General features: G+C 43.0%; 1 protein-coding gene across 3 annotated transcripts in view; it reads left to right on the forward strand.

Annotated features, from left to right (window-relative positions):
• Nucleotides 1-24,122, forward strand: part of atrnl1a (attractin-like 1a) — a 237,858-nt gene that overhangs the window by 59,791 nt on the left and 153,945 nt on the right. For 2 of the 3 annotated variants that reach the window (XM_030441997.1, XM_030441996.1), the window contains exons 11-20: nt 343-427; nt 1,457-1,668; nt 2,736-2,854; nt 3,576-3,692; nt 4,758-4,890; nt 10,117-10,304; nt 13,042-13,255; nt 13,415-13,606; nt 23,233-23,481; nt 23,660-23,797. In XM_030441997.1, the coding sequence (XP_030297857.1) occupies nt 343-427; nt 1,457-1,668; nt 2,736-2,854; nt 3,576-3,692; nt 4,758-4,890; nt 10,117-10,304; nt 13,042-13,255; nt 13,415-13,606; nt 23,233-23,481; nt 23,660-23,797 (1,647 nt within the window). The remainder of the gene's footprint in view (nt 1-342; nt 428-1,456; nt 1,669-2,735; nt 2,855-3,575; nt 3,693-4,757; nt 4,891-10,116; nt 10,305-13,041; nt 13,256-13,414; nt 13,607-23,232; nt 23,482-23,659; nt 23,798-24,122) is intronic. The other variant, XM_030441998.1, reaches the window with a different exon arrangement.

Below are 24,122 nucleotides of genomic sequence, written 5' to 3' on the forward strand. Positions count from 1 at the left end.
TAGGGGAGGAGGTTGAACTGCGGGTCACCCTCCTCTGTTCTATTTTCTAACAAGCAATAATTAAGATTAAGAAAAGAAGATGAAGGTGTAGAAGTAGAAGAAGAAGTAGAAGTAGAAGAAGAAGAGGAAGAGGAGAAATGTTGGTTGAACTACATTTTCCCTTCAAATCTTCACAATCCAACAGTATTTTAGACAACAATGTGTTTGTTTGTATATTTACTGATAAATGCACAAAGATTTAACAGTCCTCTTCTTCACTTCTTCTTCACACACACTCACAAACACGACAAAGCTGAAACACTTTCTTTACAAATCTGTGTATGTGTGTTTGCTTCTCCTCAGCTTGTGACGAGTGGACCGTCCTCCCCAGACCGGGTCTGCACCGGGACGTCAACCGCTTTGGACATTCTGCCGTGGTTAGCAACGGGTGAGTTTCCTCCTTGTTGCCATGCTCGAGGACACTTCAGCAGAGTGTGAAACTACAACACAAATCTGCTAAACTACTGAATTACAGTCATGCAAATACCCGTCTGTTCACGATGCATTATTCGCTGGCACATTTCTCACTTTCCTTGATTTCTTCCTGCAGTGTCCTCTAAGTTTTGGAGACACTGAGCGTCTCAGCGGACTTTCCCATTTCCCAGAAATTTCCCAGTTTTGTTGTGTAGATTGTTTTGGGACTCATCTCTTTATCTCAGTGTTAAATTTAGTCTCAGTTTTCACTCCTCCTGTCACGTCTTCTGCTGAGAAAGTTGTTGCAGCCACCTCCTCCATCCTGCCGATATCTGGATGTTTCCTCAGTAACTCTTTTTACACCCTTTATTTATAGATACAGTGTATACATGCACTTTATTACCTCCAGAGATCTATTTATACCTTCCCCCTTTTTTTGAATCTGTATATCTGTATCTCACTCGCATTGTTAAGTTGGTTTTTCCATCCTCGTGCTGCGGCTTTTATAAAAATCTGAACCAGAGAGAAAAAAAAGGTCATCAGAGAACAACAAAGAGTACAGGGCTTTTTATAGGTTTGTAGAATATAGTTGACCAAAAATGGGATTGACAACACTTAAAATGTTACGGTGGTTCCGTCACGATTCAGAGAGACTCATTGCTGAACTCGGACATAATGGTTCTGACCCTTTAACACCGTTTACGCACCAAAAGGCGACTCTGTTCACAAAGATGTCAGCTTTGAACTTCAAAAGGCTTCAAACCACCCTCCCTCCCTCCCAGGTTCTTTTTTCTTTCTTCCCAACCAAAGTTCACCTTATTTTTTTAAACGTTCTCCTGGTTTCTCAATGTTTCTTCATCCCTGCAGGAGTTTATTATTTCTTTAATCCGCTGCTCTCTCGCTGTAGCTTTGTTTCCTCCGCGTCTCTTCATCCCACAGCTTGTTTGTACCGATGTCTGCGTCCTCCTGTGGTTCTCTATAATCTTCTCTGTGTTTTCTTCAGTTCCATGTACATCTTCGGGGGGTTTTCGGGCCTCCTTCTGAACGATGTGCTGGCGTACACCCCTCCGTCCTGCCTGGCTTTTTCCAACCCGACTTCGTGTGCTGCTGCTGGGCCGGGCCTTCGCTGCCTTTGGGTCCAAAGCAGATGTCTCCCCTGGGAGCCAAAACCACCCGAATACACTCTTCCAGCTACTTTCTGCCCTGCACGACCTGGTAAGTCGTCTGCTCAGCTGATTCTTTGCCGTGTGTGTCTGTAAACTTTCTCTCTCTCTCTCCCTCTCTAAATATTTTCCCTGTCATTCCAACATATTTCCCCTGAAGCGAACAGCACGATCAAACACGAGTTGAGCTCCCAGAAGGCTCATTTTTTCATGAGAATAATAATTATTCCAAAGGATTTGGGCCTCTGAAGTTTGTTTGCATACCTAATTATAGGAACAGAAGGTCAGTGCTGCAACAATTACCTCATTTTGAAGTAATTAGAGCCGGGCCGAGCCCGCCTCCTCCTCCTCCCCCTCATCTGTCTCTGCCAGATGTAGATGCAGTAGCAGTTTGTGCTCACGGCGGGTTGATATGAAAAGCGATTGTGCTGATGGTTGACTGTCAGTTTTAAATTGATTGATGCATTAAAAGACTTCTTAACAATTGAGCCTATTTACTTGTTCTCAACATAAACTTTACTGGTAACGTTGGCACTGGACATTTCTGCAAAATCACAGATAAGTTCAAACTTTCTGCTTCTTTAGTTTCCATCTTCTGTTCCTCTCGTGTTACAGCGGTGTGCTCATGTTGTGGTTAGGTTTAGACACAAACACCACTTGGTTGTTGTTAGGAAGAGATCATGTTCTGCTTAAAAATAACCTGCTTTAGTCACCACAAACACAGCCGGAGATAGCCCTGCTTAAAACTAAACACAACAGAGAAACACACACAGGAAGTCCTTTGAATATCTATCAGAAGTCTGATTGGTTAACACGACCCAGATCATTGTTCAGCCTCACGCATGTTTATCCTTCAACCAAGTGAAATCAAATCTCTTACTTCAATCTTCTCCATGTGTAAACATTTTAATCACATCCAAACATGATGATTACATGTAAAATTACACTTCATGAAAGCATTTCTGGCACACGTAGCACCACATGAGGGTAGTTTTTACACCCGTGTCGAATTGATCCGAGCACTTCTGATTAAAATGAATTCCCAGCAGAAGTGAACTAAACTAAACTCTCCATAGCAACAATCTGACCTGCTGATTTGTTTCTGTGTCTCTCTCGCAGACAGTACAGACGAGCAGTGCTTCCGGTTCTCGGACTGTGCGAGCTGCACGGCCAACACGCGGGGCTGCCAGTGGTGTGAGGACAGGAAGTGCATCTCCACGTCCAGTAACTGCACCGTGGTAAGTCCTCACTGCTCGTCTGCAAAGCGACACCAGCAGTAAAGCATAAATAAATAGATAGTTGGATATAAATAAGAGACTCAGTTGTTCCTGAAGGCGGCGCTGCAGGGACGGTAATAAGGTCCGAGGGGTTCATCTTTGTCGGAGCATGAATGTGATCAATGTGATCTCTGTATTGTGTTGTTAGAGGTCGTTGCAAGGAAAGGGTACATCCTCTGTGGAGAACGCATGAATGTCACGGTTATCTACGGATTAGAATGTATTTCTAGATTTCTTGTGCAGCCTGAGAAAAGTTCAGACTGCTGTCAAACTTATTAGGAACGGCTGATGATATAAACGTAATATTAGAGGCTTTTTGTCTGTCAGTGTTTCAGCCGTTCTCCTTTTAAATGTTCACACATACATTTCGACTGAGCCACCAAAAAGCAACTCATTCTATAGATTGATTATATTTCATCCTGTCATATTTAAATAATTATATATCTTTGTGTATTATTTATATTACTAACTTTGGTTCAGTGAGTTTGTGTGTTTTTTTCTGTTTTCATACGTTGGCTCATTCTGTTTTCTCTCTGTCTCTTTCTCTGTTTTTTACTCCCGACCCTTCTTTCTGTCTTTCTTTCTGTGTTTGTGTGTCTGCATGTTGCTTTTGTCTATTTGTGTGTGCTCGGCTGGGTTTATATATGAATCTGTGTGTGTGTGTGTGTGTGTGTGTGTGTAGCTGACCCTGGAGCTGGCCCAGCAGCATGGCGGCGCTCTGTCTCTGTCCCCCCCACCATCCATGTTGTCTGAACATCAGCTGAGCTTGTGGAAGCACGGCGGCCGAAGGAGGGGACATGTGTGTATTGTTTGACTCAGTTTGACACTCGGGTTGAGGTCAGAGGTCAGAGCAGTCCCTTAGGTTATGTATGCAAACTGAGGTCGATGGTTATTCCTTCGTTCGGTGCCGATGATAAGATATAAACGTCTGCACTACTCGCTACGTCTGCTCTTTACTGTGTCCTGAAAATGGAGACTTGACTTCGTGAACTAGAAATTCAATCTTCACTGAAAGCTTTCAGGGTAAAGCAAATAATACAGTCCTCAAACGTGTCTGCGTTCAGCGAAATATGCAGTTTTTAACATGCATGCACTTAGATAAATACTGTCTTATGTAAGGAGGAAACCTTCAGAGAGTAGAGAAGACTGAGATATGTGCAGCGGTTTAAGTGCAAATAGCAAAAATGTTGAAAAAAACGAGAACAAAACATTAAAATGGAAAAACATGATCCAACTCTTCCATGACCCATGGCCTCAAAAATCTATTAAAATCATTTTTTTGACATCATGTAAACAAACAAAGAAACAGGGAACAAACCAAAAAAAAACATCTTTTTGTGAGCTAGAAAGTCACAAAATGTAGAAACTGGCAGAAAAAATCTGATAAACAAGCTCAGAGGTCATAAAAATATAACATCCTTTCTTCATCCTTTTTTTTAGGGACGGTTCCTAGTTTTCTTTCCTCCGACAACACAAGATTGACATTGAAACGCGTCGTTAATTCACTTTATCAGGAAACTTTCCGATGAAAACAAACATAAAACCGGAGAGATTTTTATATTTCCTTTGAGGTTTGACAGAGATAAAGTTGTCTGTGAGTGAGTGAGTTAAAAAAACCGACTATAGAATATAAAACACATCAATAAAAATCACATCTCAGTATAATGTGTCCCTCATATTGATTTCTCTTCTCACTCTGCATGTTCTGTTTGCCTGTTTGACTCGCTCGTTTCATCCTCGGCTTTTGTTGCACATTGTATCGATCCCTGCAAGTTTATTGCATTTACTGCAAAAGAGGACGCCACCGATGAAGTTTAACTGGACTGATATTGTTTCCTCTGTGTTTCTGTGTGTGTTTTTGAAGTCGGTGACAGACTCGTCCAGGTGTAAGCGCAGGGAGGAGCAGGAGTGTTTCAGACTGGCCAACTGCAGGAGCTGCTCCCTCAACACCAACTGTCAGTGGGAGATGCAGCAGCAGGAGTGTCAAGCGCTGCCTGGTGAGGAGGCGCACCCGGAGAACGAGCACGCACGCAGCCTGTCACACACCTTCTGGTGCATCACCGTAGGACCTTATTTCAGAAAAAAAAACATGCACAGTAGTTATATTGTTGTGTGTTTTAGCTAAAAGGAACCCAATGCAAAATGACAGCATTAACTGTAAAACGAAATGCAGAAGCAAATTAAAGGCAGGCGACAAAACTGACAAAGAATAAAGAAAAATACAAAAACAAAAGTCCAAACCAGGATAAAGCTCGGGGGAACACAGGCAGGATTGTAAAAGACACAAGGGCAGGAAACACAAGAAGCAAACACCAGGAACAAAACACATTACCTGACAATGAAGGAGGGAAAACTACAGATGATGCTGATGAACAAATTAAAAACACAGGTGTACGCTGGAAAACAGACAAAGACAGGAAGTGGAAAGTGACTGTGATCCCTCTCATGTGATGTCACGGAGAAGCAGACGTAAACAACAACAACAAATAACAAGCAGTCTGGATGAATGTGGAGACGTGTAGGTTCAACATGGGTTTTTATTCTTTAGTGAGAACTGGAGGAGAAGTTTGTTAGCTAACGTTAGCCTCAAGGGCTAGAATGTTAGCCGTTGCGTGGCAGCATTGTCAACATCACCGGGATGTCTGTCGAAGATACTAATGTAATCATAAATATCTGACATGTTTGATAATATCAGGACAGCCACGATGTGTCCGTGAGCCGTCAGGAGGCTTAAAACCGAATCTGTAAACTCCTCACACGACCAGATAATCCGTGCCAAGCAGCGTGTGTTCATGAAATAACATATGCGACACACGAGCGAGGGGGTGCAGAGTTCAACCCTCTATTCTCTACAATCAAACTCATAAAGCTCAATTTATTCCAAGTGATTCTTAAGAAGTTTGCGAATTTGTTTCTCAGCTGCTTTCTGAGGTTGATCCAGCAAATATGAACACACAAAGAAAACAGTGCACGAACTGTTCAGTAAACGACAACGTGGATCCTTTTGATCACATGTGTGATGTTGGCATACGCACTGTTGATTGATACATTAAGAGCCTGGCGGTGTAATCTCCACAGTCTTTCTGATGATCATCATGTCTGTCGTGAATATATTTATTTTACTTCTAAAAGGAGTGAAGTGGCGCTGTGCCTCCGTTAATCATACAGGACGACGCAGAGCTGCAGAGCGTTTGCACGTTCCCACGCTCTCTGGCTGCGTATTATTAGTCGTCTTCACAAATCAGCACCCACACACATCCATGCAGGCATGTACACAGAGGGGGATTAGCATACATTCATGAACACGTACTGTAGAGATGTGCTCTCCGCTCAGCTGCAGAACAGAAGTAGGCCAATTAGAAGTGTTTACTGGATGTTCTGAATGTGGATCACCGCCATGGCTGATAAACTCGAGTCCACAAAGTCCTACACGTTCCCGCTCCGCTGTGGAGCCTTCAGCTAGAGCTGCTCTCGGTTTGACTTTGGCGCTTGTATGACCGGTGGCGAAGGAAATATCCTTGTTATTTGGATCCTCCACGCCGTGTCGTAGTGTGGTAAAGGGCCTGCTAGCTAGCTCGCTGTGCTACAGAATCTGTTGGAAGTTTACTGTGTTTGCTCCCTTTCTTCCGTCCACATTAAGGCCCTGTGGTCGGGAACACATCCTCTCCCTTCAGCTTGTTATGAACTCTTCACTGCCTCTGCTGAGGTAACGCAGTATAAATTTAGACCACTGGGTTTCAGTGCTGGTAATTAAAGGTGTTGGTAATTTGCATCTTTTGAGATAATAACATTATTCTAACACCCTGTAAGTGATTGTTACGCTTTGAAATTAAGTCTGTAAATTAGATGTCTTAAAAAAAAACACATCTTTTGACACAATTTTGATATCTTTGGACCTGCAAACCACTAAATCACTGCTAACTGGAAGGTGGATTTGTAGAAATCCTGTAACGGTGTGATCACTGTGTTCTGTGGTCATCAAACAGTCTTGCTTCCTGTTGCATTGTTTGGCTTCTTCACTGCTGACATAAGTGACATAATCTGCTCGGATTGTAATTTTATGAGTTTCCCAACAAAGTAGCTTGTTGATGAAGGTTTTCAGTCATCCAGGTCATAGTTAATTGTAAAAACTGCATCAAAGGGGCATTTGGACTTGTTTCAGTTCCTTGAAGATGCTTCACCTTTCATCCAACGTGATGAAACTGAAACAAGTCCAAATACAGCACTTAGAACAAAATTGCTTGTTTCCCGTTCAGGAGTAGCTCCTTGCTTGGCAGCTTGGTGAGAAGTAAAAAAGGTAAAAGCAGCTCTAATTTTTAGTTTCCTGCATTTAGTTTGAAGCCGGTCAAAAATAACTCTGTCTTTGTGCATTTCTGCAAAACCACAGATAAGTCTGAACTCAACATTTCTTTAAGTTGCAACTTTACATTTGTTTAGGTTGTTTTTTTATGTCACTCTTGTCACAAAGCTGTGCAGACGCTCTAGTTAGGTTCATGCAAAAACACTTGGTTTGGCTGAAAATACCTGTTTTGGTCACCAGCGATGATGCAGATGGAGACGGTTCGACTTCCTGTGAAAAGTAGCCGGTTCTGATCAACACAAAAACAACCGGAAATGTCTGAAGGTCTCCCTGGTTTTGACACAACTAAAATACTTGGAAATATCCCCAGTTGTCCTTAAAAATATCCACTTCTGATGTGAAAATCAGCACCACGTTTGCTGCATAATGTCACGACAACTTTTTGTGTTTTCCTCGTTGAGCCTGGGAGGCTGGTGTGTATTATAGTTTAATTTAACACGACTGGTTCGCTGTCTATTTTCCAGTCTTTGTATGTGTGACAGTGTCATTCACGACAGGCCTTTTCAGAGGATCACCGGCCACACGGATGAAATTAGCACGTCTTTGTTTATCTGTGTTTCTGCGTCCATTAGTGCGACATGACTCACTGTTTTCTGTGTCTGCAGTACGTGTTGCTAACATGAACTAGGTGGGTGATGGAAACTAGCTCCAGCACTGTGGCAGCTGTGGCCCTTTTTCCTTCAGACACCATGTTATGACTAATCATTTTAAATAGTCTGACATGTTTATCTCCGCTGTTACACAAAGACCGTAACATAATCTGTCCATTTATTTTTATACTCCTCCTCCATCACCACATCCATCGTCCGTCTTTCTCATCTCGCTTTGGTCAATTATGGCCAATTGCTATTTCTCGAGGGGAAGAAAAATAAAGAAAGCAGGTATTCTTTTATTTTTTTTTGTTCGGTAGAATGAAAAGGTTGGTGATGGAAGCCATTACGAGTCTGTGGCTGTAATCAGTCCTGCAGTCCAAAATAAACAGCGGTGCTCAGCGGAGGTAGAAAGACTTTTTCTTCCCTTTCATCGCGGCTAATTGAACTCTCTGCTATTCAATTCTCCCGCAAGACGCTACCAAGTGATCCTGATAAGAACAATAAGTGCAGATATACATTTTTATTCCAGTCTTACAGTATTAAGCCTTTTGTTAATGACTCACTCAGAGGTTTACTTTATCTCACATGTAACATATTTCTTCTGGGAATCATTTGATGAGTCGGATCAGTACGCAGCAGGAATGTGGAGCTCTGATCTGAAAACAAAAACATACATCAACAATCAGACTCTTAGATCCGTGCAACGAGAGTTATTACTAGACATCGACTTTAAACTCCACTTTCATTCCTCTCTTGTCCTTTAGTTGAACTCAGTGATTTCCTCCACCTGTGCAGGTCACCTGACAGTCCACCTATTATTACCTCGTTAGTCTCAGTCTGTGTTCCAGCCCTCAACCAGCAGCATTTCCCAGACCGACTGCCGACTCCTGATGTTTGTTTTTGTCGATTTGTTTGCTGCTTCTGCCTCCCTACCTGTTGATCAATGAACCTAGTTTACCTCCATCAGTAAACAGTTGCTGTGTCTCAGTTCAGGGTCTGCATCCTCTGAAGGACTCGGCCTTTGCGGTCTTCGAAGGCGAGTCCTTCAGAGAGACCTTGTTAACCTCGTCAGCCGTTGTTAATGTGACGGTCTAGCCTTTGGAGCATTTCCTGGTTGCGTCACCAGATGTTTTATCCTTACGTCACGATTTCTGCAGCCCGCGGAAGTGACGATCTACGCCACATGATGTCGCCATTTTCTCTCTTTCTTTCTTCTTTTTCGGGCGTCCAATGAATCTTGGGATATGTGAGGCCACGAAGAATCGTAGCGGTGCATCCTCCAAAAACAGGGAAAAGAAGGAGCATTTGTGGGAGCCTTTGAATTGGGACAGCCTTCGTACGGCGTTGTGACATAATTGGCCTTCAAATGATCCTCTGAAGGATGCAGACCCTGAATTTAGACACAGCAATTGTGTAACAGTTTCTGACTCTTATTGCCTCAGTTGTGCTTTATATTTCTGTCTCGATGCTTCTGTGTTGTCTCGACATTTCTGTTTTACTTTTACTTAGTTTTAAGTAAGTAACATGTGGTTGCAAACATTAAAAGCTCAGGATTGACAAGCTCACATTCTATAAGATATATTATAAAACGCAAAACACTGTCAAGCTAGCATGCTAAGCTTATTGTTAGCATGGTAAGGCTGTGAATCTCAGCCTTGAGTCCACATTTGTTCAGTGGCTGCTTGTATCATAAATATTCCATCCATCAGGGTTTTATATTTTTACAACTTTCCTTAAATTGAGGATGTGATGTCACCACGCTGTAAAGTCTGTGGGCGGGGCAAACCACACTGTGAATATTCAATGAGCTGCATAACCAGGAAGTAAACACAGACACTAGAAACGTATGTTCTGATGTGTGCAACAGACGGGCAATCTTTGCGTTCACTGTCTTGTTCTTATTAAAGTCAGTGGGTCAGACATTTGGGCTACAAGCCGAACCTTAGCTAAAGGCTATGAGGCTAGAAAAAGGCATAAAAATGCTCAAATGATAGTTGCAGATATGATTACAAAGCATGTTGTGGGCATTATTGCAAACTAAAATATGAATGTTTAGCTTGTAATGTTAGTTACACTTTGAGTTTAAAGCTTTAGCGTGTTGAAATGCTGTCAGTCGCCTTTTTATACATCAGATATCACGTTTTCTTGTTATTGACAGCAGGCCAGACTTTTTCCCTGCAGTCTGCTTCCATGCTATCTGATGGTTATGCTAATCTGGATTAAATGAAAGGTGAAGTAACAGCAGGCGTCTGTGTGGCTCTGGGTTGCAGGCCAGCTGTGTGGGGAGGGCTGGCACCACGTCGGGGAGGCCTGCCTGAGGATCAACTCCAGCAGGGAGAGCTACGATAACGCCCAGCACTACTGCAAAAACCTGGGCGGAAATATCGCCTCGCTGCTCACAGACAAACAGGTCAATTTTGTTCTGGAGGAGCTGCAGAAATACCAGCTGCAAGACAAGGTAAGTGGTGTAAAAAACCAATTTATTAGCTCAGTGACAGTGTTGGTGAAAGCTATTCATTATATTTTCCGCATAAAGTTGCGCTTTATTATATAAAAAAAGCCAAACTTCAAACATGTTTTGTGCGATTATGCATTTCAGTATGAGCTTGAAGTGTTATGAAAGCATTAAGCTGACGTATAGTGATTATTTAACCCGAGGAGTCGGGTTTTTAAATGTTGAAAAAGTTTTACTCAGCATATATTTTTGAGGCAATTTGAGTCCGAGACTTACTGTAACCATTCGTTTTGTTCGTGCTGGCAACAAAAATGATGCTCGTAGTTCAAATCCAGCGTGAGGCAGAAAGAACAACCCCGTTCTGAATATCAGCAGAATAATGAGGCTTCAACAGTCTGACTTAAACTAATCAGGATGAGGAAACAGTCAGTGGAAACAGAAGGAGAAGGTTTAAACTCACACAGCTGAAGCTTCGGATTAACTTTCTGTAACTCTTTGATTAACTTGTGAAGTTTAGCGTTAGTTCACGCAGGACGCTGAAGTCCGACGCCTCGGCAGTAATCAGCTGATAGCCTGCTGATGCAATCAGCGTTACCAATCACAGCTCTTCTCACCACGAGGCAGTGTTTTTAAACATGGCTGCCTCCTCACTCATAACCGCTCCTAATCAGTGACGTAGAGACCAATCAGAGCTCAAGGTTACAAGACAGCTTTCATTATCTTCCTCTATCTTGTGCACCGTTGGTCAATTCAGGGAGCGTCTTTAAGAGCCGAAGCCGTCAGCTGCCAACTTAACTGCACTCCTATTTGTTTGCAGTAAACGGTTAAACCTGTGACGAGAGCTTCAGTATGGAGGAGGAGGATTAAGCAAACCAGTCGCTCTTTAATGGGTGTTGAGAAATACCTGAGTCTCCTCAGGCCCGCTCACGTTGAAAGCAAAGTAGAGAAAACAAATTGAAATTCCTCGCGGAGCCTCGACGTGTTTGTGGCAACGCTGCATACATATATATAGTCTAATTAAGTAGCTGCATCCGCACATAATTTTTGCATTCGGCTGCTTTTTTATATTTCCTGCAGAGATTGAAGAACTGTGACGTCCTGCTGATTATGGATAACTGAGTGACATCCAGTTTTCCCCCATCGAGTTCGTTATGTGACACAAATTGCCTCCTAGATACCGCTGCCAGGAACATTGTGATTTATCATACGATAGCATGAAATGTGTTAGCTTGATGATACAAACATACAGTTATTTATTAATAGATCGGAAGGAATGTGTGTTCTCAGATCATAAAACTGACTTATTGAACATGAACGTACAACATCTTAAAAAAAAAAGAAAGCTAAGATCCGAGCGGCGTGGTTCGCTCTCAGTTTGCAATTATTTGCGACCGTGTTGTTAAAATCAGAACTAAGATTTCAACACTTAAAAAGTGACTGATATAAATCTTCAGACGTGTCTAAGAAATCTTTTTCGCAGCACCATGAGAATATGATATCAGCAGAACAGAAAGGGGTGAAATTCCTCACCGGGGGTTTTTATCGACTGCATGAAAAAATAAATAAATAGAGGTAATTATTCTCAGCCCGCCGTGAAGCTCAAAAAATCAGCTCCTTCATCGCTTTTCATCGTCCCGGATGACTGACGGGGTGTGACTCTGTTTTCACACTAAAATGTGGACTTGTGATGTTTACAGTGGAGATTTCATTTGAGGCTCTGACATGTTTGACCACACACACACACACACACACAGTTCTGATGAATGTGCAGCGTCGGGAGAAATGTGAACAAATACTTGAAGGCTGATAATTAAAACGACAGTGTCTGGTTCTCTTTCTGTCTGACCTGCAGAGAAGCATCTGTTTTTATACGTTTAAACATTTCTTCATCTTCCTTTTGATGCTTTGAGGTGATAATGATACTGCACTGGTGTAATTGCAGCTGTAGTTTTATTTTACATTTCAGAAGCTGTTTGACATCCTTGATCCTGACGTGTAAAAGCCTTTTTGTACCAATTAAAACTCAGCAGCAGCCCATAATCATCATGTTCTGTCAGCAAATAATTCAAACAATCGCTGAAGTACACTTCAATCAGCTGCTTTAATTAAAGCGTCTGTTTTTATAACGTTTACATTAACTTGCAGAAGCGTTGATTTAAGACTGACTCATGTTCTGATTTAGCTGCTTTTTATTTTAATATTATCCTGCAGCTTCTTTGCTCCAGCACACTGTCGATTACATATTATTTAAGAACTGAAACAAACAGAGAAAATAAAAACCGTATCAGGATTTATTTGATTCATTACTTAATTTTCTTTTAGCGACTGCTGCCGATCTGCGGCTTAAATCATTAATCAGCATTTCCTCCCTGATTATTCTCTTCTCTCTGTTTCTGGTTGGGTATTTTGTAGTGAACTCGACAATGTTTGGCTTAAAAACTGGTTTGAGATTTCTCTCAGGCTGACCTGACCTCAAAAAGGTCTTCGGTATTTATTTAATTCCCAGGATGAAAAGGGGTCTGTTCAAAGTCTTGTTCCAAGATATCTCGCCACGACTCCTTAACAGCTTTAGACCGACTGATTCTGGAGAAATATTGTGGTTTGTCGGTACCAGAAAAAGAATCCTGGCATGTATTCTCAAACATGAAGAGAGAAAAGTAAATCAGGTATATTGTAACGCAGTCATTAGTCAGCATGTGCTACATCTAACGTTTCTCTCCTCCTCTCTCTGTCCCTGCAGACGTTGTCTCCCTGGGTCGGCCTGAGGAAGATCAACGTGTCGTACTGGGGCTGGGAGGACATGTCACCCTTCACCAACACCAGCCTGCGATGGCTGCCCGGAGAGCCCAGCGACTCGGGCTTCTGCGCCTACCTGGAGCGAGCCCACGTGGCCGGTCTCAAAGCCAACCCCTGCACGGCCACCAGCGACGGCCTCATCTGTGAAAAACCTGCCGGTGAGAAAGAATGAACGCAGGAGAAAGAGAGCAGGAGGAGGATGTGGTTGAAGAAATGTTTGAAAGCACAGGAAGAAACTCAGATGGCCACAGTTTATTTTGGGATCAGCAAAGCTCAGAGTTGATTGTTTGTCTCTCTCTCTTTGTCCTGCTGCTCAGGGAGTCCACAGAGTCAGAGTGCTCGTCCCTGTAAGACGCCCTGCTCTTTACGCACCAGCTGCGCCAACTGCACCAGCCAGGCCATGGAGTGCATGTGGTGCAGCAGCACGCAGCGCTGCGTCGACTCCTCGGCGTACGTCATCTCCTTCCCCTACGGACAGTGTCTGGAGTGGCAGACCCAGGACTGCAGTGGTAAGAGGGGGGAGGGTGACAGACATGTACCAGACTGATCTCAGGTCTGTGAATGTGTTTTCACACAAATCTGGAAAGTCAGACAGAACCAACTCTTTACTGAAGGTCATCTTCCTGGATCACATTTCATTGTCTTCATCCGCAAATCGAGTTTTCAAACCCTAAAACACAAAGAGACGCGGCTGAAAACTAAAGTATTCAGTATTCTTTCAAATGCATCGGAGCTTCCAATCATCTACATTTTATCTAATATCTTAAATTACTATTTACTTTCTGGATAAACAGTTGTCAGATATTGTCTTGATCAATGTTTAACACCTTTACTGAAGATTTTAGTATTTTTTCTTTTCTTTTACTTATTTGTAGGCGTTCTAGAAAAGTTACTGTACCGGTGCAACTTTTGTTTTCACCTTGAAATCCATTACAAGTCGAGCCAATATTCTCAATTCCAATCTCAACACATCCTGCCCACAGCAAACGGATGTTCACACGGCAAATCTTGTGTGTTTATGTCGAGTTTCGGACTTGGACTCGTTGCTTGAATGAATATTCCAGCGCTCTTTTCTGAGTTATAGCTGTTTTGTTTTTTTTACAGAGTTCAGGATACAAAGTATCGTCTCGTAGGCACCACAGTGAACTTTATAGTTCTCGATTTGTCGCCAAGCCGTGCAGCTCAGTCGCTTCGTTTGTGACTGTCAAACGTTCTCTATCCTGCCGAAGTGTAAACTGTGTCTTCTCCACAAGTTACAAAGGTCGGACACATCAACTTACTTTGCTTCTAGAAGTCTGGAAAGTTTTTGCACTTTGCTGTTGCCCCCTAATTAGAACACATCTTGTTTTAACAAAGGAAAGAAGTATCAGTAAATAACTTTTTAGGCAAAATACCTAAAAACTACCAGATGAACGGATGTATTTTTGAAAGAAATCCCAAATTATTCACATTAAAGAAGCTGGAATCAGTTCATTTTTACACTCTCAATTATCAAAACGGTTGATTTAATAATTGACAACTAATTGGTTAATTGCTGCAGCTGTGATTGGACAGAATCCAGGTGTGTACAGACTGAGAGACAGACTGATGGATACACAGATTGATGATTGAGGTGATGTAGTACTCTACACCCGCCTGAGCTGATGATACCAGGCTACGTTGTGTGAACATGGAGTCATTATAGACTCCGATTGATCTCCTTCTTATCAGCAGTCAGGTCCCAGCCTCTCACACACACACACACACACACTCTGACACAAACACACACTCCAACAACGAGGCAGTGCCACCTCTCCTGTAGCTACAGGGCAGAAAATCGATCATCTCCAATGACACACGGCCGACTCGATGTGAAGCCCTCGCTGCCGTCTCTTAACATTCTCCTCATATTAACACCTCGCCGCTGCCTCTCCACGTGGGTCTGAGTGGAAGGTGTGATTTCAGTCCGAGTAACAAATCATAAGGAGTGTTAGAAGCAGACTCGTATCTTTTACTTGTAATAAAAAAGCAACACAATAATGGAATGTAAAACAGCCTCTGACGACTGTTGAAATATTGGAACCAACAAAACAAACTGCAAACTTATTTCTATAAAAATAGGAAGTTATTCTGTATTTCTCAGTCAATCAACAAGCAGATTATATTCTCTATGGTCTGTCGCTTAGTCGCTGAAAATACAATGGATGACTTTTACATCTTAATCGACTCTTTAACACTACCTGCTTACTTACTTTTACTTTTAGTTTCTGTGCATTAGCGTCAGCAGCTTCCTGTTGACGGGAAGTCCCGACGAGTCGATTACTGAGTGCAGTAGAGTTCCGCGGCTCATGGATGAAAATGTATGATTATGACTCCATGGAAAAGCAATCAAAGTTCATATGTGTCTTACCTGCCAGTTTGTAACAGTTATTATCGAGAGCGGACAGGGAAAAGAACGGAATTGAGCATTTCTAACCACACTCGGTAATCGTCGCGTCGGGACTTCCCCGACCCGGAAGCTGATGGAGGAGAGTTGAAATCTGTTTTTAGCTTCACAATAGAAATCCAGCTAAGCTAGCGGAGGTTAGATGCCCCGGACTATGTGCTGAGACCCTATTTGTACTGTTGCTGAAGTTTGGTGCTGTTCTGAGCATTATTTGTGGCTTTTTGGTGGCGGTTTATATTTGGATCCATTTACTGCAGTGTATTGTTGTCGTGCGGTCGTTTCTGAGGTTGATAAAACTCCGTAAATTAGCGGTCTGCTAACTTGATCTCTTGAGAGGGAGTCTAACACAGTTTCATGGTGTGTTAGACCATGGATTAAATTTACACCAGAATATCCCTTTAAAGGATAAGTCCACCAATTTTGCACAGAGGACTTTAACTACATCAATGTGTAAAATTGGCGGACTTGTTGTTTTGCTTTGCTTGTTTTCGATAATGTTCAGCGATGTTTTATCTCTAAAAGTTGGGAGACAAAAAAAAACCACAACCTGTATGAGTATTTCTCCCCCGAGGCAAAACTTTTTCTTGTGTGTTTTCAGTCTTTTGTTTGACAAATAGTCCGTTTATAACAAAGTATTCTGCTTTCTGAAGAGTTAAGAAAACATCTTAAGAAACTTTGGAGGTTTTTTTTGTCCTGTGACTGGCGATTATTTATTATTATTCGCCGACGTCTCTCCAGCCTTCCGTTTGCAAGCCAAGATTGTTTTCTCTCCTTTATTCAGTGTTTACATAATGGCAGCGTTTCTCCTCTTCGCTTTTATTATTCATACCTCAGTCTGGTGGCAGAAGGTGTGTAGGATGCTCTTGTTGTGCCACTTTTTTTTATTTACCTTTGTTGCTCAAAGCTCAGCATGTAAAGAAAAGTCATATTTTCTGGGCTGTTTAAACTTCTCAGGTGTGTTATTGTTGCTCTTTTACAGTCCATCATTCTTCGTATAGCGTTTCATACTTAACTTTCTGCTTCGCTTCTCTTGTTTATGGATTAATCATGTCTTGTTGGGGTTTTTTTGGGGGGAAGCCGTGCCCGCAGGCTACGGCTGAAGGATTTATGACCTCGGCTTTGGTCGCTGCTTTCACGAAAAAAAAAACACAAAACGATTACTTGTCCGAGGATCCAATTTGAACTGGGTCATTTCTTCATCAGATAAATTTGGCCCAAGGCTTCGTGCATCATTCCCGTTTTTCACATTGGCTGGAGGCTAACGACACACTCCACACAACACAACCTCTTCATATAATTAGCAGTTTTGCCCCAGCAGTCACATTTTAAAGTTTTGAAATCCTAACCTAATTTTGCAGAGCTACAATTCCCTCTTGTAGAACGGGCTTTCTTTAGCTTTCGTGTCAATTTCGAGCTCCACTCTTCTTTCTTTTTGTTTCTCGTCAGCCTCTCACCTCTCTGCCGGCAGCATCTGGTCTTGCACCTTAAATCTTTATGGCAGTAAGAATAGCAACTGTAAATTGGTCTGTAAATTAAACTTTCACTTTTCAACTCTCCTCTTTGTTTCCCACGGTGATGTTCTCAAATTGGGATCTGTGAATGCAACCACAGATCATTTCAAACTTTCTTAAGCTAAAGTGTTTTGTTTCTGTCTCGTCACAACATTTAGGTTTAGGCGCAATTTAACAAATCACTTGGTCAGGGTTTGGAAAACATCAAGTTTTGTCTTAAAATACCTGTTTTGGTCACCACGAAAACAGCTGGAATTATCTCCAGGTCACCTTAAAAAACACACAGTTTTATTAACACAGAACAGACGCAGATGATCCGACTTATTGTGACAAAACGACGACTTTTGTCTCCACAATAGCATCTGCAAATCTCCCCAAACACTCGATGTCGCCTGTTTGGCAGCCTTACCTTCCACCTGCAGATTTAAAAGTCAGTTAACTGCTGACATTATTTCCTGTTTCTCCAATAAGCATCCCAAAGCTAAAAGTCAGCTGTTTAACCCTTCTCTTTAAACCACAACACCTTTCAGTCTTAATCCGTCCACTTGACAGCGTAAGATAAACAGTTTTACATCATCTGTGTCCTGCGACGGCGTTCGAACGATTTCAGGACTGATCGTGTGTCGAGTGAATCTCTCGTACGTGCACACACAGGCAGGACAGTTGATGGTTACGTCCTTGTGGCTGATAATGAATCAGTTTAGCTGCGCAGAGAATATTTTTGAGGCAATCTTTTTCCATCCGGCGCGGCGTCTGTCTGCTTCGTGGTAGCTTCACGTGCCGGAGGAAGAGCGAAGGAGAGCGGCGGCTCATGGCTCCTACACTTGATGTATTATGTATAGGGGCTCACAGATCTGTATGCCACCGACTTCAGCGATTGCTAACTGTCAGGTAACCGTGGGAGCAAATGGATTGCACAAGATGAAGCCAGACGATACGTGCCATCCAGGGACGGCAAAATGTCAAACCCGTACAGGATGTGGCACTGAGTCGTTTGTGCTGAGAGAATATTTGATAAGATGAAAATATTTCCCAGCAGGAACAAACGCTGCTTTTCTTTTACTGCATCACGATGGTCCAGGTCCTTAAGAGTATTTGTCATCTGATATGTTCAGACTTCCTCTTATTGTACTGGAGGTTATTTCTGTCCAGAAGACGACTAATATCCTGATTTTCAAAAGAGTCGTATGTATTTTTTTGGGGGGAAAAGTTTGGGGAAAGAAACACAAAGTAGAGTAGAGATGTGGGCTTTTCTTCTGTTCATCTCACATGAATCATGCTGGATGTGATGCTACAGTATACAGAGAAAATGCTGTGCTTCATGTTGGCTGTTGACAGAACTTTAAAGGCATTAAGGCTCATCTCAGTCTCCGAGTGACGACAGCAGCCCAAAGCTTTTAGCCACTGATGTTTTTTGTGGCTGCGGCAGAGATGCAAACACGTGTCCTGTTTGGATTTGACCCAGTTACTACATTTAATGTTCACAGAAATAAAACAACAGATATTATGACCAAAAATAATATCAGATACGTCCCAACGAAGCCAAACAGACGGCCACACTTTAAGTCACAGCTCTGGATATCTGGGGATATTTCCAGACGTGTATATTACGACCAAAACCTGCTATTTATAACGGGAAGTTTGGGATATTTCCATTTGTGATTGTGGCGACAAAACCTCATGTTTTTTGAGACACATGGGGATATTTCCAATCAGTTTTGTCACCACAAAAACGGCTGGAACGGATGGAAATATGCCCGACTTCCTTCCAGTTCCGTCCTTGATTTGAAGCTAAACTGTGATTTTGAGGAGGAAGAGACCGCTGGCGTCACTCTGACACTCAATTAGTTCCTCCTAATGTTGGTTTTGCTCAGTCTTTTAATGGCAGTATGAAAAACCCTCGTCCTCCACTCGGATTCATCTACCACGGCTGGAGAATTAAATTCTTTCTGCCGAATGTATCTGTTAATTTTTTCACTTTCCATCTTAAGTTCATCAGAGTGCTCCTCGGTACACGTGTTAAATTTACCAGCCGCTGCTCATAATTTAATTGCAGCAAAGTGCAATAAATGGAAATTAAATTACAGCTGTGCGTCCTCGCTCGCCCCCCCGTCGTCAGGACAGGAGGGTGTTTGCTTTGCCGCCGAGCTGCGTGCACAAACACACGAGCGAGGACGGAATAATTACCTGATTGGAATAAAGCAGAGAACGTTTACATTTAAGCTATTTGACGGGCATAAATCACCGTCCCTGTTTTATCTCTAATATCCACAAAGGAAAAACAGCCGGTAGTCAACAGCTGTTTCGTCTTTGGACCGTGATTAGATCACATGTTGGGTTTATAATCATGAAATATGTTGCCCGCCCACCGTTGGGGAAATACAGGCACCATCCAAAAGGACATTAACTCTACAAACACCCTGGAGCGAGTGTCACGTAATAGCGCGAGTTACGGCTACATTTTTGGTGCCGTTAACTAAAAACTGAATCTCCGACAAACCCCGCGGGCCTGAACGTTCCACGTTTCCTCCAAGTCCACACGACTACTTAAGGCAATAACCTCTCTTAATTCATTTCATGTGGAACACAGATGAAGCACGATAGCTGGAAATGCTATTAAAAATAGAAAGCGCTCGGGCGTAGAGAACACAGCAGGTAAATTATATTATCTGCACAAACCACAGTTATGTAAGAGAACATCTTAACACTCACGTCTACGCAGGAATTTGTTTGTGCCGAACCGTCTCTCAGTTGTGCGTTTGCTCCTTCTCACTCGTGTCGTTCGGTGTCCTCGGGGCCCATTTCATCATATTTGTGTCATGCAGGCTGACGCCGGAAATATTTGATCCATTCGCTGTCGCTGATTGTGAGATGTTTTCGCAAATGAATTGCAGTCGAGAGCAGCAAATGCACCTCGCAGCGTGCGTTCAGGGAGGTCGTCTGTATGTGGAGATTAACTCCGCTGCATCGGAATATATTTTAAGGTACGGGAGGAATCGCGTGGTACAAAAGGGGAACCAGGTGTTCATTAGTGACAAACTTCAGTGACGTGAGATCCTGTGAGCACTTTGCGTGGTTATTGTTTGGAAGCCCTTGGGTTGTTATGAAAGTAATTTGCGTTGCGAAGGTAGAACACATCTGGAGAGTTTCACAAGATTTAAGTTGACTGATGGAGCCGCTGTTTGAACAAGACAAGGAAGATACACGAATAGAAAGGAAGACTCATTTTCCAAAAATACTGAAGATTACGTCTTAAGGGGGAAAAGGTACAGAGTGCAGCTTTTGCAGGTCAACAGGTGCGTAGGAGACGACAGACGTCTGACGAAATCAGGAAAAAGAGTCCCGCACAATTGCTGTGTCTCAGTTCAGGGTCTGCATCCTCTGAAGGACTCGGCCTTTGCGGTCTTCGAAGGCGAGTCTTTCAGGGAGACCTGGTTAACCTCGTCAGCCATTGTTAAATGTGACGGTCTAGCCTTTGGAGCATTTCCTGGTTGCGTCACCAGATGTTTTACCCTTACGTTACGATTTCTGGCGCCCAGGCCCGCAAAATTGACGATCTACGCCACGTGATGTTGCCCTTTTCTCTCTTTCTTTCTTCTTTTCGGGCGCGCAAAGAATCTTGGGATATGTGAGGGCACGAAGGATAGTAGCGGTGCATCCTCAAAAACAGGGAAAAGAAGGAGCCTTCGGATTGGGACAGCCTGCGCACGGCGTAGTGACGTAATTGGCCTTCAAATGCTCCTCTGAAGGATGCAGACCCTGAATTGAGACACCAACGTTTTGGTACTTAGACCTTCATCAGGTTATTTTAGAAGACAATGTGGGAGGCTGAAAAGGTTAGTCAAGTCAAGAGATCTTTATTGTCCCCGGAGGGCAATTTGCGGTGCAGCCAGCAGCAAAAAACAACAGTAAAAAATACACAATAGTGACACAAACAATGAGGTGAAGCTAATAATTAAACGAGTGACGATGGAATACACAACAACATGGGACGACACGGGACAACAATTAACATCAATCCAACAAACAAACAGGTGAAGGTAAAGAAAACGGAAAGGGATATTTGCATATTTGTGCATTTCTTTTAAAATCACCTTGTTGTGACTTAATACCATCAAACCAACTGTATGTAAATCATAACAAATGTCTTAGATTAGAAGAAGCAAACGGTAAATGCAAAGAAACCCAATGAAACTAACGGAGAATGTCTCGCCAAGTGAATGTTTCCTCCAGCTGTCTGTGCAACTTTTATTGAAATGGAAAATATTGATCGTCACCTTCACACCTGCATCCTAAAAAATGATAAAATACCCAAAACGTGTGGATCAAAATGCCCGCTTGTCACCTCAGATCTTCCCCCAAACTGATCAGATGATACATTTCACCGGGATTGTGACATAAAAGCTGCTGTTTCTCAGTTTGAGCTGCAAGCAAAGACCACTGAAGGAACGTGTTCGCAGCGTCGCGTCAGACGAGAGGAGGAGAGAAGTCGTTACCTGTTGATAATTGCTCCGTCATCATGAGTGAAGCTAAATCCGGACTGGCACTGCGAGTGTAATAACCGTTCCTGCAGCGCCATATTGGATCTTTTTAAATAAAAGCGAATCAAAGAATGTAGTTTTATTAAAATGTGCAGGTTTGGCACATTAGAGGGGCGGGCTTACACACAGTGGCCACCAATTTCATGCAATTTGAATCATATTTTAGAATGATAAAACGGGCACCGGTATATTTATTGGGTATTAAAGTCTGCTCTTAGAAATGTAAATACCTGCTTTTCTAGCGGCGGAAACCCCGACTGTGTGCTGGATTAGGGTTATTCTCTTCAACTGCCTCTCTTTGAACTACTGAGAATCGTGGGGATCCAGTGAATTGTGAGAAAAGATGCAGGAAAAAGGAGAAAGGAAATAAGCGGAAGTGAAAGAAAAAGACTGGAGGGAGCAACACAGCAGGGGAGAGACGGAAAGAGAAGCGAACAAAAAAGTCAGAGAGTTCAATTCTTTGTGAATCCGAAATAAAAAACATTAAATCGAAATGAGAGACGAAGGTGAGAAAAAAAGAGGTGCTGATTGAGCGCGGAGAGGGGAAGATGCCTCGCTGAATAGAAATCCTGCAAAAAGAGGAGGATGAAACTGTGGCGGAGAGGAGATAAAGAGGGAATCTGAGGGAAAAAAAGGGGGGAGAGAAGAAGTTTGTAATTATAAAGAGGGAGAGGGAAGAAATGAATCGGCGTCGCTGCGGTTGAATAATGCAACGAGGGGAGCCTGCAAACACACACACACACACTGAGGAGGACGGGTGTATTTCAAGCGGAGGTAGCTCGCAGGGACACGGGGAGGAAGAGATCCAGGTTCAGCTCCAACATCTGTGGCTTATGGAAATGGCTCGTGTTCAAAAAGAGAAACAACTTCTGGTGGGAAAATGCTAATGTCACTTCTTGATGCTGCATTTGAATCACCTCGCCGGGCTATGAGAAAAACAACACCTCGGATAGCTTCTCTCAACCTTTTTTGGTTGTTTGCGTACGCGCCGACGTTCCCGCGGAGTCGCACCTTTTTCTCTCTCTTTTTCTCTGAGTTGCTTATTTCCAACCTTCGCTTTGTAGACTAAAAAAAAAAAAAAGTATCATGACAGGGAAGACGAGTCAAGAACGAGAGCAAAAAACAAGACTGAGAGGTTGAAAACAAGCTGTAAAGTTAACTTTAGAACGGCCGGCTCCTTCAGAATAAAACACCCCTGCTCTCTGCCACAGTCAGTGAACTGCAGACGGCCCTTCAGTATCCAGGTTTTAGTTGTTTCTCCTTTACAAGTATTGAATGCCATTCCATAAATAAAATAAATAATGTATCATTTTTAATTTGCGGCAGTAAAGTGTTTCTGAATGTCACATCCACTTTATGAATACAAATGCATTCCTGGACATGTGGAAGTGTGTCAGGGGGGGAAAACAAAAGTCAATTTCGCTGTAAATGTTTAGGGTCAAAGGAAAAGGTGACGACAAAGTGTAGTAGAGGAGGTGGATTAATATCACTGAAGGTGTTTATTGGGTTTGTGGTTCTGTTTGAAGCTGTGTGGATTAACTGACAGCAGCGTGAAGGACAGAACGTGGTCAGAATCGCCCTAAAGACGCCGTACTTTCACTTTCAAAGATTGCAGAGTGGATTAAACACTCCTCACCTGTCTCTTGTCCTTTCCGCAGCCCAGAACTGTTCTGGTCTGAGGACGTGTTCCGACTGTCTGGAGCGGGCTGAGTGCGGCTGGTGCGGTGATCCCAGTAACACCGGCAAAGGCGTCTGCATGGAGGGCTCCTACCGAGGCCCCCTGAAGCCCGCCGGCGCCAGGACCGGCCCCCGAGACCGAGACCGACTCCGAGACAGGGACATGGTGCTGGATCAGAGCCTCTGCACGTCCGACAGAGGCTACAACTGGGCCTTCATCCAATGTCCCGGTGAGCAGAACCACCAGAACAGACCACATCCACGCAGGTTCTATTGTTTACACCGCAGCCAGGATTGAAAATGAAAATGTGCCTCTTCATTGTTCATCATTCCTGATTTATTGCAGTAATGTTCAGTAGATGCACCTGATAAAGTAACTGTGTGTGTGTTTGTGTGATTTCCCCGCAGCGTGTCAGTGTAATGGTCACAGCAGGTGTGTGAACGGCAGTGTGTGTGAGCACTGTGGGAACCTGACAGCAGGGACGCACTGCCAGAGCTGCATGGCCGGATACTATGGCGACCCGATCAACGGGGGGAAGTGCAACGGTGAGTTTGTTTAACCTGTATTTACATTTGGTCTGGGAAAAAAAAGGCAACATCATAAAGTGTTCTGTGCACCGCAAACGTTTTATATCTTATGTTGTTATCTCAGACAAGGAGCGTCTGATTTCACCCGTTTAAAGGTTCGTCAGCAGAATTAATATAAAACTACTCGACAGATTTCCATCGAACTTGGATGGAGGACGAGTCTCAGCCCAGAGTAGAGTCTGGTAACTTTGGGCATTTTATGGAAATGATGCAATTTAGGCTTAATTGAACTACAGGGTACTGTTGGGCCATGCAGGAGGTCATTTTAGTTTTTCCTTTCCTT

Source organism: Sparus aurata, chromosome 15, assembly GCF_900880675.1.
Source record: "Sparus aurata chromosome 15, fSpaAur1.1, whole genome shotgun sequence".
Classification (NCBI taxonomy): Eukaryota; Metazoa; Chordata; class Actinopteri; order Spariformes; family Sparidae; genus Sparus; species Sparus aurata.